This window comes from Equus caballus, chromosome 20 (assembly GCF_041296265.1).
Source record: "Equus caballus isolate H_3958 breed thoroughbred chromosome 20, TB-T2T, whole genome shotgun sequence".
NCBI lineage: Eukaryota > Metazoa > Chordata > Mammalia > Perissodactyla > Equidae > Equus > Equus caballus.
In genome coordinates, this window is record NC_091703.1 from 60,447,918 (window position 1) to 60,465,296 (window position 17,379).

Below are 17,379 nucleotides of genomic sequence, written 5' to 3' on the forward strand. Positions count from 1 at the left end.
GTTGAGGAGGAAGCTGGCATAGCTTCTTTTAGCTTCGTTTAGAAAGTTAGATGGCTGGACTTTTTTTTTTTTAAATGAATAAGATTGTCTATATTTTGAGTCTACTCTGTGAGAATTGTTCTAAAGGAGTTAATTAAGATAAATATGTTGTCAAGTATTGAGGCCTACCACTAAGAACAGGATTTAAAGAACTTTCACAGTAAAATATCTTTCCTGGTAGTGGTTTTAAGGCAGTTATCAAATACCCTCTAAGCACAGTGATGGATCCCAATTAGGGAGAGCTGTGGGGCCCACAGAAGCTGGTTGGAAAATACACGGAATATAAATCTATATCACTAAATCACCACTCCTTCACTTAAGAAACAAATAATCCCCTGACATTTCCTCATAAATCTTATTTTTCAACACGTTAAATCCCTTTATTTAAATGCCCTATGGCAAAGTGTTCTCTGACTCTATCAATTATTGCTTTTCTGCTCAAATTCCTATATATTCCGTTTGCCCGAAGTCTTCATTTGCTTTCTGTTACTTTCTTATATAATCTTGTCTTAAAGAAGATAGAGTGCATGCATTTTAGAACTAGAGAGAGCAGCCTATTAGGGACTGAATTCATTTTGCCGTACACTCCACCATCACACGAGAATAATTCAAACTTCCTCAATAGTCCTCTCTGACAGTGTAGAAATCTACCACCCACCATAAAGCATGAAGAGAATGTGAAGCCTTCCTCAGCATACATTGCTAATTTTCAAGAGAATTTCTTGCCTTTTGTTTTAATTTGTTGGAATTCTCTGCATTAGAAATTACGATGTTTGATAACGATTTGCTGAAAAGCTTGAACTTTGTGTTCCCATCATACCCAATTTACTGCCTGAGCCATGGTATTATTCTACACTGTGATGTCTGCTGATCCCCTTCCATCTGCTGTTCCCCTGATAAATTCCTACTCTTCCTTCAAAGGCCACTGCCTTGCCCACTCCATGTTACAGATGTCCTTGCCAACTGCTGTCTCCTTTTGCTCACAGTCAACCAGCTCTCTGGTCTGTCTCGGCATCTGAGAACACCAGATGAGGAGTTGTGGGCTGTGTCTTCACTTTGGTGACTTTGATAATAGCCATTTAATTTGAACTGAACTGCACAATTAAGAGGAGCAAACACGTGATCACATAGTCAAACAGTCACTTGAAATTTTTTTTTTTGTATCAAACTGGCTGATCGAGTCCACTGACATATTATTCAGTGAACATGCTGTGTAGACTCAGGTTCACGTTCCGATTATGATGTCTTTGCTCAGAAAGATCCATTCTATTTCTGCAACACTAAGCACCAAACTGATACTTAGCTTTCTTGTTTCTCAAGATACATGCACATTTTAGACACAGCTATATGTGCTAGCAGAAGACTCTATCCAATAATCCTAAACAATACTAAAATCACCAGCTTCTAGACCTATAGACGTTCTTCAAGGATTTTCTTAAGCTTATTTAATGAAAGAAATTTTAGTTTTACACTGGAAATTCACGATTAAATACAAATACACTGCATTACAACTTGCCATCCAGCTAGTATTGATACATATTATAGGGACATGTTATGTGTGATTACGGTGTTATGTGTGGATAAAGGAGCAGAGGCAATGTTTAGATTCATGTGTTTATGGACAGGACAAGGGAATCATAAAGTCTTCTGCTGTATTTCCCATTCTAAGCTCTAGTTTTCCGACGGTTCCTCTAAGAAATACCAGATGGAGGAGTTGATGGAAAAGATACAGAAATTAATATTGAAGTGATGCAGTTTGACCTTTTTAAGATGAAACGCTTGCCAAACTTTCCATATTGACATGGCAACATTTTATGAATAAATCTAATATCTTATAGATTTAGCACAGTTCAAAAGTCACCATCTGTTTCAAGAGTGAAGGTTCTCACTATTACACACTTTCTTTGCTCTAAGACTAAATGCATGAAATCCATAACTTATAGAATATTAACTATCAGGAACGGGTGAAAAACTTTTATGTATTTTAGAAAATCAGAAACATAAAGGACATTTTGAATTGTTCTCAAAATTATAGCTGATAATATATTATGGATATTCTTTCTTCTTACATGAACTTGGGTAGTCTCCTGTGCATTCTCTGTACGGAGTTATAGGTCTATACCAGCTGGGCAGTAAGTTGTAATACAGAGAATTTATGTGGGAAAACGGCAATGCACTGGAATCTGATTTTGAGCAGAATTGTTTGAAAGGCCTTTGAGAAATTAAATATGGGTATTATAAGAAGTTGTTGCTCCTTCTTATTTTTTATAAATTATTTACTAGTAAATCTCTTTCGTTTGGCATAGCCCAAATCAATCCTACTCAGAATCCTTTTTATTTCCCATTCTTTTGATGCTAATGTTGGTTTGCATTATAATAAATTTTTTACCTAATTTCTTAAACAATTGTAGGAAATAAGCTAATTAAAATAAATAAAAAGTAATCTGTGCTGATATACACATACACACATACATATACTTCTATCTGTATGCAGTTTTTATCTCATGGAAATTAATAAGTTCAAACAGGAGGTAAAAATCACTCCATTTACAAAACTCAACAGCAGCTTGTGTTAGTTCATTTTGTCTCCTTGACCAAGAAGTTAATGTGACAAAAATGCTTGCAGTGGTTTTACTTGATACTTGTTTGAGTTTTCTCAAGTACTAGTGTTCTTCCTGCCCAACTAGAAACTTTCCCAGCGTCTATTCAATGGGTCTTAAACCAAGCATGCATTTCTTTACACAGACCTGCTACTAAAAAGTAGCTGAGATGGAGGTGTAGTCCTGGCTGTCATGAAATCCTTGACTAACATCCACTTGGCTTTGGCTACCTGGAGTTTGTTAACCAACATGAGCTATTAGATATTAGAATATGCCTTAGCTCTACATGCGTAACTTAGCACCTCTGGATAAATCTTTGAGAAAATGTTGCCAGGTGTTTGGGAGGGTGGGCTCTAAGGAAGGCAGAATAGGCTATGTAGCTTTAAAACATGCAGATGACACAGTAGATTATCTAGAGGAAAGGATGCAGGACTTCTTTAGAGAACAGAATACTGAATTAAAGAGTCAGCTTTTGTGTAGGACAGATTCGAAAGGTGCCAGAAAACTTCAGAAACTTGAAAAAGTATATATATGGTAAGACAATTTTTCTGAACTTCCCCAAAGGAGAATAACCCTTGTGAAAACCAAGGCTCTCTCTATGTGATCCCTTTCAAAATTTGTTGAAAGGAAAGACAAATGGTGCATGAGTATGAATTACAATGTAGCTCTAGAGCTATGATCTCGGCTCCATTTCATTTAAGAACTGCTGTCTTGATACTGAATTGACCTCGATCACTACAAGCGGCTTATTCAAGTTTGTTCTACTTCTGCCATCCACCCTTCAGAAACAATGCAGATCTAGTAGGAGGAAATACTGGCATGTTTATTCTCAGTAGCGAATAACAAAATAAAAATCAAAGCTATCTTTTACATGTTTACCTTAGAGCTTGTTCCGTTTATTTTTTAAAATAAATTCTTATCAATCATGGTATGGTATTTTACTGTCAAGAACTCTTAAATATGGAAGAACTTCCATCAACATTTATATAAGTAAAAATTAACCTAATTCACAATGTTTTTAGGAAGAAACTTGTTCTGAGTTTGCATAGTGAGTGCTATTGGTAAGAATTAAGATAGTTAGGAAGAGATGAACAAACAGACCCTTTTAATTCTAAATAATGCCCAGTTAAGGATGAAGAGTGGGGAACACAAGACAAACAGAGAAGGTGACATAGTCAACTAGACAGACAGAGATAAAGCAGAAGGCAGTCATAGATCGAAGGATGGACACAGAGGCACAGGATGTACACAGAAGCCTCAATGTGTGTGTCTTTCTCCATTTTCCCACCTGTCTGGCAGGAATCTTTGCTCGTGTATATTGTATCTCATTGCCCCAACCTTCTAAGAAACTTTATGCTCTCAATTCTTCTTTATTTTTCTATGTATTAACACCTTCCGCTCAACTAACAATTCCAATCCACAAACATGCTCAAATCTCTCATCTTACATTTTTTTCCTCTTCACTCCTCACCTCCCTCTAGACATCACTTTTTACACTTTCGCAGTAAAACTTTGTGAAAGAATTGTCTATATTTGCTACTTCAATTTCCTCCAATCTGACTTCCTACTCTATTCCCCTACAATGAAGTCTTTGGCACATGGAATCATGTGGACAGTCCAAAGGACTATCCGAGCATTTGAAGAACATTCCCATGGCCTTTCCTGACACCCACTCCTGTTTGTCTCCTACTCCTCTGGCTACTTCTCCTCAGACTCTTTTACAGCTTCATCTTCCTCTGCTCAGTCATTAAAAGTTAGCTCCTCAAGACTTAGTCCCAGGCAATTCTTTTTACTCACTCCATATGCTCATCCATACCCATGCACACTGGTGACTCATAACTTTCTATTTCAATTATCATCTGCAATCTGACGACTTATAACTTCATATTTCCCATCAAGACCTCTCCTCTGAGCTCTATGTCCACGTGTTCAACTTGAAAACCCCACTTTGATGTTTCAAAGTCACCTTAATCTCATCAGGCTGAAGCCTGAACTCACTCACAATCTTCTCTATCAAAGATGCTCTTCTTGCATTGTTTCTATCTCAATGAATAATCTTCCAACCAATGCACAACAGAAAATGAGTATTCATTTTTGACACAGCTCTCTTTTAACTTCTGGTATTAATTAGTACAATTTTACTCCTAATTGTATTTTAAATCTGTCAGTTTTTCTAGGACACCAGTCTAGCCCAAGCTACCATATGTCTTACTTGGATGTATGGTAGCCATCTAATTGGCTCCCCCTTCATTCACTCAACATGGCTATAAGGCCCTATGAGTGTTTCCATATGCTGAACTCTTAGTCTTTATCTTCCAGTACTCAGCCGCCCTCCTCTGCTTCTCTGTTCCATGCACATTGGGCTATTGGACCTCTTAATATGACATGGCTTTTTCCACGAGAGGGTCTTTCCTCATGCTCTTCCCTCTGCCTGGAAGACAGAGACCTCTGCTTTAATTATTTTTGTTTGTTTTTCTCAAGTTCACGTCTACTCATTCTTCAGAGAGCTTCCTTGGACTCTCTAGGATAGGCCAGGCTACTCTGTGACTTATTCTTATATCATGTCTCTTTTATTTCCTACACATTTCAAATTTTAGTTATTCCCTCATTAATGTGATTTTTTTGTCAATCTCCTTCACTAAATTTTATACATATAGGAATTAGGATTTTGGCTTACCATTGAATTCCAGGAGCTTAGTATAGTACTAGAATTATAATAAGAACTATTTGTTATGTAAATAAATAAAATTAAACACAGAATTTAAAAAAAGCAGAAGAAACAGAAAGAAATGAGAAACAAAAATTAAGACATGTCGAGAGAGTGCTTAGCAGATGGGCACTCAAAAATTCTAAAATTAATTTTTAGTGAATTTATTTTAATTAATTTATTTAAATTTACCATATAAATTTAAATAATTTATCTGATATGTAATATACAATATATAATATAGTTTTAGGTTCAGACTTTAATGAAACCTATTGTCACTTTGAATTCTTGTAGGATATTGCCTATAAGACAAAGCAGATTTTCATTTTTGTGTCACTAGAAATATCTCCTTTTTACTTTCTCAGTTTCAGATACAATTAATTGAAAGACTCGGAAAGTCTTTGCTTTTCAATTTTACTAGAAACGTCCATATTTTTCTACAAGATGCTTTCAACTTCAGGCTACCTGATGATCTGAATGGTTTATCTGAGGACTGCCCAATTAGGTCATCATTATTTAAAGGCAAAAGATGAAATCACTCCTTTAAGAAAGTTTGACCAAAAAATAAAAATTACTTCATGTGTAACTGAATGTGCCACCGTTTGTATAAACTGTTACACTGTGTAAAATAATGATGTTATCAATAGAAATGCCTTTTAAATTGGTTTCTAAGTTATTCATCTTCTCATCAGGCTCTTTTTCTGTGATCAACTGCAAAGCTTTGTAAGAGTAATGATGGAAATGGGAGTTAAGTCTATTGCTCTGAAAGTTTGTTCTGTAATGAACTCAGTGTTCCAAAAGAGTACGCCTAATTTACAAGTAGTAATTTCATTACTTTAGGATAATTTCATTGCCTTCTTGTCATAACCAACTGAATTTCCCAGCCCAGACACCCTCATTCCTTCATTCATTCGGACATTGACTGAGCATCTTGCTGTCAGACGCCCTGCTAAATGCATTAAAAATGAGTAAGATACTGTCCTTGCCTATAAGGAGTTTCCATTTTCAGATTGGTGTCAATTTCCTTGATTTTATTTTCAGATTGATGCAGACTCTGGCAAAGTTTATTTGATTTATATAACCTTCATAGGTTAGCCAAGATTCCTGTGGATCAGATCAACTTATCCAATTGTCACCTAACACATAAACTCAGACACAAAGTGTTATTTTTAACTGACATAGAGTAACTTTAGAGACCCTTAACACTGGAATGCTATACTGATACAGAATTTTAAATTCTTGGCTGCTACATGTAAATTTTGTTCAGTAACCCCCTTGGGATGTGACCATCATTTTTAGCAATTTCTCTGTTCTGAGATTTCCTAATTCTGAAGCATGAACTAATTTATAGACTGCCTTCCAAAAGTTTATAAGCTCCAGAAAGACATCTCCCTTTAATATTCAATTGGTTTTTACTTTCTATCGGATTTTCCTTTTTCTCTGCAAAGTCAATGGCTTTTTTTTCCCCAAACTAGTAGGAACAACTAGTAGGAACTAGTTGTACTCTTTCCACTCAGTGGATATTTTGTTGAACAATTGAACTAGATCTTAATTTCAACTGAACGACCTGACTCTTCAATCTATTTCTTTGCTCCATGATATTTTCAAAGAAACCGATTCATTTTGTGCACACTTTGATCGCCACTGGATGGTATCAAATTACACCTTGGTTTAATTTATAGTTTACTCCCCCAAACTGAAAAAAATTATTGGCAAAACAATTTTCAGATGGACCTTCTTGCCTTTCTTTTCACATTTGGGTGACTATTACACATATAAATAACATTTAAGGAATAAGGCTCAGCACTATGGTTCAAAGAACGACTGTGGAGTACTTACCGTATTGTGATGGGGATGAACACATTTGTGTTAATGCTGTAATTAGCAGAAAGAGTCAAGATATTTTGAGAATTTCCACATCCATATTTAACTGTAGGCCTTCCTTCCAAAAGAAATAAATGAAGAAACTGTTGTCCAAAATTCTTCTCACTACCTTTAAGAACAAACATTACATTAAATTAATGATTAATGTAGATTTATATTTTATGCAATAACAATCATTCATTCAACAAACATAATCTTTGCTCTCAAGGAGTAATGATTTGGTGAGATGGTAGCAGTTTTATTAGATAATTATTCAATGTAATAAGTACTATATTAGAAATAAACATTATTTCCCACAGGCTGTGAATAACATGATATTAACAGTATTAACTTGACTGAGATTAACTTCTGATTGTTTCCTAATAGCTAAATGAACTTAACTGTTTTGAGCCTCAGTTTCCTCATATATTATAATGGGATAAAAAAATACTAATTGTTAGAACCTCTATGATAAGTAAATAAAATAATAAATGAAATGTATTTGTTATTACCTTTAGAGTACTGGATAACTTGATTTCGTATTATTATTAATTATTTATATTTTAATTTTAATGTGTGTCTTTCATAAAAATTGAAATGATAAAGAAATATATAATGGAAAAAAAGAAACATTTCCCCTTCCCCCAGCCCATCCTGCACCCCACTTTGAGGTATTCTTTGCTGTCATTGATCTATCTACATACAAATATTTATATAGCCCTAATTTTATTTTTAAAAATGAAATAATGTTATAAACAGCTTTATTCATCTTTCTCTTTTCACTTAACAATAAATGGTAGACATCTGTCCATGTAAGTACATAGATTTCTATCTCTTTAAAACATTAATTGAAGTAAAACTCAAACAGAAAATAACACACATTTCAAGTGTATAGCTCAGTGAATTATCACAACGTGAACCCTCTCACACAACACCACCAACTTAAGAAAACAAACATTATCTGCATTTTCAGAAGCCCTGTGAATCACAAGTCCTTTCTTCCAGCTACCAAAAGGAGCCACAATCCTGACGTTTAACAGTTGGGATTCATTTTGCTTGATTGTAAATCATGTTAGTGGGATTGTTCTGTACACTTTCTTCTGTGTCTGTTTACTTTTGCTCAATATTTCGTTTGCGAGATAGCATCCATGCTACAGTCCATTCCTTTTCATTGCTTTCAAATGTCCCATTAAATGAATACATACATTTCAGTTCTTCTTTCCTCTACAGATGGACAGCCCCCCACCCCCGCAATTTTTTGTTATTATGACTAACGCTGCTATGACAATCTTGCATGTGTCTTTTGTGATGAAGCGCATGCCTTTCTGTTGTGTATATAACTAGGAGTTGAATTGTACTGTCAGAGAATATGAATATGACTTATTTAGTAGCTATTGCCAGTTTTCCAAAATGACGTTTTGGTTTAACTCCTTACCAGCAGTATATAAGAGTCCCAGCTGGACCATAATCCATAATCTCACCATCACTTGGTATGGTCACCTTGTAGATTTTAACTATTCTGTGTTTATTATTGTAGCTGTAATTTTTATTTTCCTCCTGTTAGTGAAGTTGAGCATATTTTGATATCCTCTTTTGTAAAGTGCGAGTTTGTTTTTCTTGCTCATGCTTCTATTTAGCTGTTTGCTTTTTCCTTGTTGAATACAGAGTTATGTCTATGTATATATCTAATATCTACATCTATATACATATATACGTATGTAGGCACATAGCATCCAAGCTCTTTGTCAGCCACATGTATTGAAAATATCTTCTCCAATTCTGTGGACTGTCTTGCCAATCTCTTAATGGTGAGTTTTGATGAACATACGTTCTTATGTTAGTGTAGGTCAATTTATCAATTATTTCCTGTGTGGTTATGATTAGTACTTTTTACGTCATCTTTAAGATATCTTTGCCAGCCTCAAAGTCATGAAGTTATTCCCTATTATCTTCTGTAAGCTTTATTTAAGATAGTCCTTCCATCTACGGTTGACTTTTGTACATCATGTGCAGCAGAAGGTGGTGCTCTGTTGAACAACGGTCCCTAAAGACATTCATGCCCTAACTGTTGGAACCTGTGAACGTTTACCTTATATGGGAAAAGAGATTTCTCAGATGTGATTAAATTAAAGATGTTGAGATGGGAAGATTATCTTGAATTACTTGGTTGAGTAATAAAATTAGTCTAAAGTCCTAAGAGGGATAACGGAAGAGGATAGGCTATGTGACTATAGAAACAGAGACAGGAGTGATGCAGCCACAGCCAAGGAGTGCAAGCAGCTGCCAGAAGCTGCCAGAGGCCAGGAATAGGTTCTCCTCTGGAGCCTCCAGAAGGAACCGGCGCTGCTGACAAGCTGATTTTAGCCCCATAAGACAGATGTTGTACTTGTGGCCTGCAGAACTGTAAGAGAATGCATTTCTGCTGTTTGAAGCCACTAAGCTTGTGGTAATTCGCTACAGAAGCAATAGGAAGTTAATACAGGGGTCAATTTTTATTCTTTCTCACTTGATTTCCAATTGATCCAAAATCATCAAAGTAAATAATTCTCATCATGTATTTACTGAATTCTCAGATATTTGTGGAATATATATTTTTAATATTCCCCACAGTTTTCTTTATTCTTGTGAATATATGTATTTAAGATAATGATCATTGTTTTTATACTCAAGCCATATAAAAAACACCCACAAAGGTCTCCCAAACCAAGCTGCGACATTACCACCCTCAGGAATGTCCAGCATTAACATCTGGTGAACACTTCCATAGACACAAATGCTGACAACTGGATAGACAGAAATGGAGAGAAAGAGAGAGATTTGTTTTATTAGGGAAAAATCATACTGTACATGTATTTAAAAATGAAAATTTTATTAAATCAGTAGTTCTCAAACTTTTAGGTTTAAAGTCTTTAACATACTTAAATCTATTGAGAAACCCCCAAGAAGTTTTGTTTACATAGTTTGCATCTTTTCATATTTACTATATTAGAATTTAAAACTGAGAAATTTTTCAAATATTTGTTGATTAGTTTGCTTAAAAACAACAGTAATAAAAATTGTTGCTGATTAACCTAAATAACATATTTTGTGAAAAGTAATTATATTTTTCAAAACAAAAATAAAATAGTGAGAAGAGTAGTATTGTTCTATACTTTTGCAAACATCTGTAATGTCAAGCTTAACAAAAGAGAGCTGGATTCTCATATCTACTTCTGTGCTCAGTCTGTTGTGAATTGTTGCTTTAGTTGAAGTATATGAATTCCGGCCTCACACAGGATGTTGCTGGAAAGGGAGGATTATTTTAATAACCTTTTAAAATACGCACAAATTGGACAAATGGTAGTTCATTAAAGTTTACTTGCAATGTGGAATCTGAAACTATATTAATGATCTTTACATACTCTGTTACATTAAAATTCCATTGATCTTTCTTGTACTTTGAATGGATATTTCACCTGTGCATGATTTTGTAACATCATGCACTGATCATTTGAAAAATGTTGGTTCGCTGAGTTATGGATATCTTTCATATGTCCACACATTTTATTACACAATATTAAAAAATCTCATTCATTAATATTACTACTGAACTCATCGGAAAGTATTGGGAAGTTCTAAAGCTCATTGTGGAGAATGCAAGTTTTCTAAAATTCTAATTTTTCTTAGGAAGTTTGAGTTTTGTCATTGGGAACAAATATTGTTAGGTGATTTCATAGAAATAATGGGCTTACTTTGCTAAGTTTTGAGAAAATATCTGCAAAATGCTCAAGTCTGAATAAGTATTGGTTATCTTTTAGTCATTTTTCAAGTCATGTTTTGATAGTGGCTACGTCAACTAACAACTTAAAATATTGCATAAGTGCCTTTCATCAAGGCAGCTGTTACACTTCAGTATGGAGCAGACTCACTTTAGGTGTACTTCTTTACACGCAGAACATTAAAAAGTTGTATATACAAAGATTGAGACTTTTAAAAATTAATACATTGTACTGCACCATTAAGGACACTTTTGTGTACAGTTTTACTTGATTGCATAGTGGAAGAGAATACAATGACTGAGGACAATTTGGAGTCACTGCCATGACACTAGGTGCCAAAAGTTTCATGCACTGTGACTTTTGTACCATGAGTAAAAATCCCAACACAAAAGTCTTAGTCTTATTAAAAAAATAATTTTGATATTATGGACACCTGAAATGGTCTTGGAGATACTCAGGGATCTGGATAAACTTGAAATATCTCTATAATAGAGCTCACATTAATATAAAAGCAAAAAAAAAAAAAAAAAAAAAAAAAAGAAGAAAGAAACCAGAGTGAAACTAAAGGCATTGCTGAACCTCAGATAAATATTTCTTTAACATCTCAGCAAGAATGTCAGAAAACCTAGGTGACCTCTCCCCCACACTACAGGCTCTAGAGAATGGAATAAAAGCAATATTGAGGTCTCAGAGAATGGTTCAGAAAAAACAGTGAAAGAATTCGAAATAGGAAAAAAGAATCTAGCTCACCCATTCAGGTTCTCATCACAATTCTTTGTCTTTGAGCTATTTTGCAACACTGTAAGTTGGAGAACACTAATAATAATTCAAATGGTTCTTGTCTATAAAAATGCAAGCTATGTCCGGTGAAACGCAACTGATTGTCACCCTCTGGGTGGACCTGCTTTCCATCTGTTTGTAAGTTTGCTTCAGAATTCCTTGCCTTCGTACATGCCTCTGCTCCTTCAATTCTCCTTTGAACTGGTTGTAGTATCTTACCAGTTCCCTCATTAATTAGCAGGTTGAATAAAATCTTTGACACGTGTTCATTTTATAGACCTTTCTGAAAATTATCCTTTGACAAAGGAAAATAAGCAGATTTTGAAATTATGAGGTATATCAGGAGAAATGATTCACATTATATTAGACCAAATAAAACCAACTCCAGGGAGAAAAATCTACCCAGAATACAACATGAATGGGGTCTCCTGGTGTTAAGCAACATAGTGGCCTCTGACTGGACAGAGATGCCCACATCATGGATGGCCAAGACTGGGAAGAAAGGAAGGATTCAAAATGCAAGTGAAGAAGCAGATAAGAGTCGGACATATAAAACCTAAGAAATGGAAACAGATTTTCCACGAGTGCTTTAAGCTATAGAACTTTTTGAGAATATAAATTCAGCAAGAGAATAACACAAAGTGAAATAAAATACAAAATAGTCAGATTAAATCAATATTGCAGAAGTAAGGAAACAAATTGGACAAAGCGACAGCATTAAAGATGTAATGACAAAATGCGAGTAGCAAAGGACTGAACAAACACGGTTGAAAATCCCTCTTTTGAGATCCTCGCCCGCCAGGTGTTTACCACACTTCTGGGACTTCAGCTGCGCGACTCCCAGATTAGTCTGGTGCCCGGCCCAGGGCAGCACAGTGTCATCTCTTCTTCCTCTCCTGAGATCTGTTCACAGTTTTGGGGGGTTCTACTCTTTAGCGTTTTCCCTTATCTTTCTCATGACTTCCTATTCAATTTCTCAGCCTGCTTTTCTCCGAATTTAAGAGTTAATTAAGAATTTTTAGTATTATTTTTGACTCTTCTTTTTACTGGGCAGAGGGAGCTGGGGGCAGTGGGAGCACATTTAGCCACACACAAGTCTGTACCAGCATCTCATGTTTTCTCTCTGGGGATACATAAAACGTTATGTCATAAAACAGCATAAGCTTGTTGTTCTTTCTTGAATGGCTGCCTTGTTCTCTGCCCTCATCCCTTTGGGCTCACAGAGGGTGGTTATTTGGTTATGCCCTGATGGACAGTCTCTTATCCTGCTCCATGATGCCATTTTTACTCACAAGTTTCTATTACTTACTGTTTTTATAAATTGTTTTGTGTTACCATTTCAGGCTCATATTTTTGAGATAAGACTTAGAAATATGATATATGGAGCAGAGTAGAACAGAGCTGAACATTTAGGTCAAGCTGTTTTGCCATATGTACAAGGCTTGTTTTTCAAAGCTTCAAAAATGGAATTTTAAAGATTGATTATACACATTGGACAAGATGTATGTAGTACAATACAAGAATGAATTATTTTTAAAGGAAGCACAGTCACTACAACCAATGACGGGGGTGAACAGCCTTATCCAGGTGTACCAACATCCCATTATGTACCACAGGTACTCTGTAACACGGGACATGCCAGGGCTGCTTTCAGAAATGTAATGGGAATGAAAGTAAACAAGATTAGCTCTCTCTATAGTTGCTATGTAGCAACAGTTTCTGATTCATCACACTGATGTATCCTATTAATAAGCAATTTCTTGTTTTATAATATAATACTTTTAAAGAATTCAAAGTGTTCTGCTGATAACATTTGACAGTAGGTGGGGAAATGGAAGAGCTGCGGCTACTGATGTATTTAGATGATGAAGTAGCAAATTATTCACTTCAGACTGTGGGTCATAGTCTGACTGATTGAGTTTTTCACTTTTGAATCAACTGACTCTGTATCACAAAACCTAGATTTTGTAGATACAGAAAAGCTACGAATAAATGTTCAGGAGAAAGTCTTTGGTTTTTCACAAACAGTACTAAAGACATTATATTTTGTCACACAATTCTTATGAATGTTATTTGATTCTAGAAATGAAAAATTAATGGCAATTAGTAAGAGAGAAGAAATATACAAAATTTTCAAAATAGAACTACTAAAAATTATAAATAGTGACTACTATTAAATGGATGTATATTTTTGATATCAAACTGTATGTGTTGAGTAATCCATATGCCATAGTAAATTTAGTTCATTTAAGAGACGCTTGATGATCCATTATTGGAGAAATGTTAACCTCTCCTTTTTTGAAAGAAGTTTTTATGCTTTTAGGCTGTGTGGTAATTTTTTCAACAAATCATTTACGTCTTGAATTTTCCTGAATATTTATCCAGAAGATATTTTTAAACTTGAGAAAATCTATAATTCTCAGATTTTATTTATTCTAAAGAAATTGTTGATTGTATCTCCTGATTTAAGATTTACTGAATATAAAAAATGCTGCTTAGAACAATAAAGGGTAATCATTACTTGCAAAACCATGGACACTAGTTTCTAGTATCATAGATGTTTAGAGAGATAATTATAATAATTTTGAGTCTAAAATTTATATTCAGTATATATTTACATATATAGTGCAGTATATTTATTATATATATTATTCTTCTCATAAAAAAGAAATAATGAAATAATGTGGAGAGAAAGAATGATATCCTAGTCCAACTTTTTAAAAATATTGGTTTGCTTGGGTATTGCATTGGGTTCTAGATCTGAAATTTTCTAAGCATGCATAATTCATCACTTCACTGAAATATTGAAGATAAAATATTTGTGGTTTACATAGTTATATAGTTTACAACTTTCATTAAAAATAGGTATTTTTCTCTGTTTGAATTATCATAATTAATGTTCCCCAACATCGATGACAGTTTTGACTTGAGATCATGTATACATAAACATTCAGAAAAGATTCATTGGTCTTCAATTTAAATTAAAATAAAATTCAGCATCATTCCTTGCAGAATTGATAGTGATACACATAGGTAATATGTTTATTAAATCAGGTACATAGATGGTCAAATTGGAAATTTCCATAAAGCGACATGGATTTCTACCATCACCCATAAAAGAAATATCACCATATATTTGTACGGCACTTTGTATTTTTTAAAACACTTTTATATAACTTATGAACTTGATAATAAAAATTACATCTGTACCCTTTTTAGTCAAACTATAAAGAACAGAAAAGTTAATTGATTTATCCTATGTTGTACAGTTAGCTCACAACTGACTTGGGTTCGAGTCTACCCTCGGCCACCTTGTGACATTTCCATCAGGACTGCTTATGGCAACAGCCGGATCGTCTCTGTGTCCCTGCTGCCACCTTCATGGCGTGTGATGGAGACGGTTCTCTGAGCGTGCATCGAGGTCTCCATCGAACATACACGCTTTGGCTGCAGATTTAGAACTCCTCTGTCCCGGCTCTCCCTAAAGGTCTGTATTTGTATACAACAGCAGCAACCCCAGCAGCAGTTGCTCACAGTTTGAGGACATCTTAGAGCAACAGTGGCAGCACGGGCCGTCACATGTATTTAGGATGTGGCTAGGGTGAGCTAGTTCATCAGTGGAAGGACAGCAGGGAGAGAAGCCCTGGGGAGAACTGGAGGATCATGGCAGCAGCCTGGCCTGCATAATTGATTATTAACACGTGTTTATAACATGCAGCTGCAGAACAGCTTCCGGGCCAGTTTGTGAAATTTATAGAGAATCTATTTTAATGTTTCCTAGCCTGCTAGTTGTGATTAACCAGCAAAACAAAACCTTGTAAGACAAGACTCTTAGAGGAAATGAATCCTCTTCATTTGGATGAAATGGATAAAAAGGAAAACCAAAAATTGCACCAGTTGTCTATCTCACTATTATCTCCTTCCTGATTCCAGGATTTTTTATAATCTAATTATTCTTTCCCAAGGTAAATAGGTTTATCAAATGGATGTAACATTAATATGACACCTATTAGACAAAAATATAGTATCCTGGGCCTCTAATTCCCAAGTGTCCTTACCAGGCAAGTTATGACGGATTAAAGCATTATCCGAATAAGATAGTTAGCACTTACTTTATGTTGCCGTGCGCCAAACACTATTTCAAGCACATTAAATGTGTTAACTCTCTCAGATCTTACAACTTTTTGGTATCTTTGATATTATTATTATTAATATTATTCCATCTTACAGAAACTGAGGCACAGAGATCTTTAGTAACTTGCTCAAATGGCAGAGTCAGGTAGTCCAGCTCCAGGGTAATTTTCTTAATCGCTAGATTATACTGTTCTTGCCATGGGCATGGCAGCAATTTCAGTCCTTGCCTGGGCTCATTTGTCTGTTTTTGTCCCTACCTCTGTCCACCCGAAGCAAGCTTGTTCCTCCTTGGTCCATTCCCTGAGGTAATTACAACAGAAGCAGAGTTGTACCTCTCCCTGATGTATTTCTTCATAAATTTCGATCACAGAAATAGAATCTAATTGTTCTTAACACAATTGTTCTATTTCAAGAAAAGTTTAATGAACCACATCATTCCAGGTCAAGTCAGTAAACTGTGGTCCCGACAGAATCCTGCCATTGTTTAGTTTTGGAGGTAAAGTTATTTTGGAACACAGCCACATTCATTTATTTACTTTTGGTCCACGGCTGCTTTCACACTACACTGGCGGAGTCGAACAGTTGTGACAGACTGGATGGCTTGCAAAAATATTTGCTTTCTGGCTGTTACAGAAAATTTGCCAACCCCTGTTCTGCTCCTGACTGTTCAAGTAGACCCAGGAAAAAATTATATTTGATTCAGCTACATTTTGACTAAACCCTTGAAATCTGCACCCTGTTGTTTCTACTTATCAGAGGAACAAAGTATAATATTTAACAAAATAATTTCTGAAAATAAAGTTTTAATACCTACTAACTTTTCATCACAACCATCAAAGTTGAGTAACTCACAAACAGAACTTTAAGAACCATTCTGATCAAGCACTTACTCTCTGCAAGGCACTGAGGGAGTCCTGAGGAGGGGGGCGGAGGAGAGATGGAAAACATAATTCTAGATCACGAGGTGTTCCCTATTTAGAGAAGAGATAGACGCACAGATTCCTGGTGTAATGAATCTCCCTACTCAGCTGCAGTTCTTAATTCATACTCTTATTATAAGACCTATCACAGTCAGCTCTCATAGAATTGTGTACATAGTATCTCTCCACTAAACGGTGAAAAATGGTATACAGATCATCTCTTATTCATCTTTGTTCCTGTCACAGTGCCTAAGAGTGTGTGGTGTCCTTTCTAGGCACTCAGTTACAATTTGTTGAATTTGACTTTGTTCTCATAAAAAAGGTACGATACAATCAACAGCAATCTCTACAGACCTTATGAGTGGCAATGTATGAATTCATCCATTCATGCTTTCAACCCCACTCCTTCCCACACCTGTCTGGAGTAAGCTCCATTGGGAGCTATTAAGGAGGCACAAAGATATTCAAGGAATTTTATGGTGCACATTGTAAAATTGATTAAAACAACTGAGCAAACTTTTTTCTATAAGAGAGAAGATGCTTTTTAGTATGCTGTCAGGAAATACTGTGGGATTTCA

The 17,379-nt window shown here is 35.3% G+C and overlaps 1 protein-coding gene across 1 annotated transcript in view; it reads right to left on the bottom strand.

Annotated features, from left to right (window-relative positions):
- Positions 1 to 17,379, bottom strand: part of LOC111769165 (protein eyes shut homolog) — a 1,017,614-nt gene that overhangs the window by 243,225 nt on the left and 757,010 nt on the right. Inside the window, exon 22 of the mRNA XM_070244139.1 lies at positions 7,186 to 7,339. Within this exon, the coding sequence (XP_070100240.1) occupies positions 7,186 to 7,339 (154 nt within the window). The remainder of the gene's footprint in view (positions 1 to 7,185; positions 7,340 to 17,379) is intronic.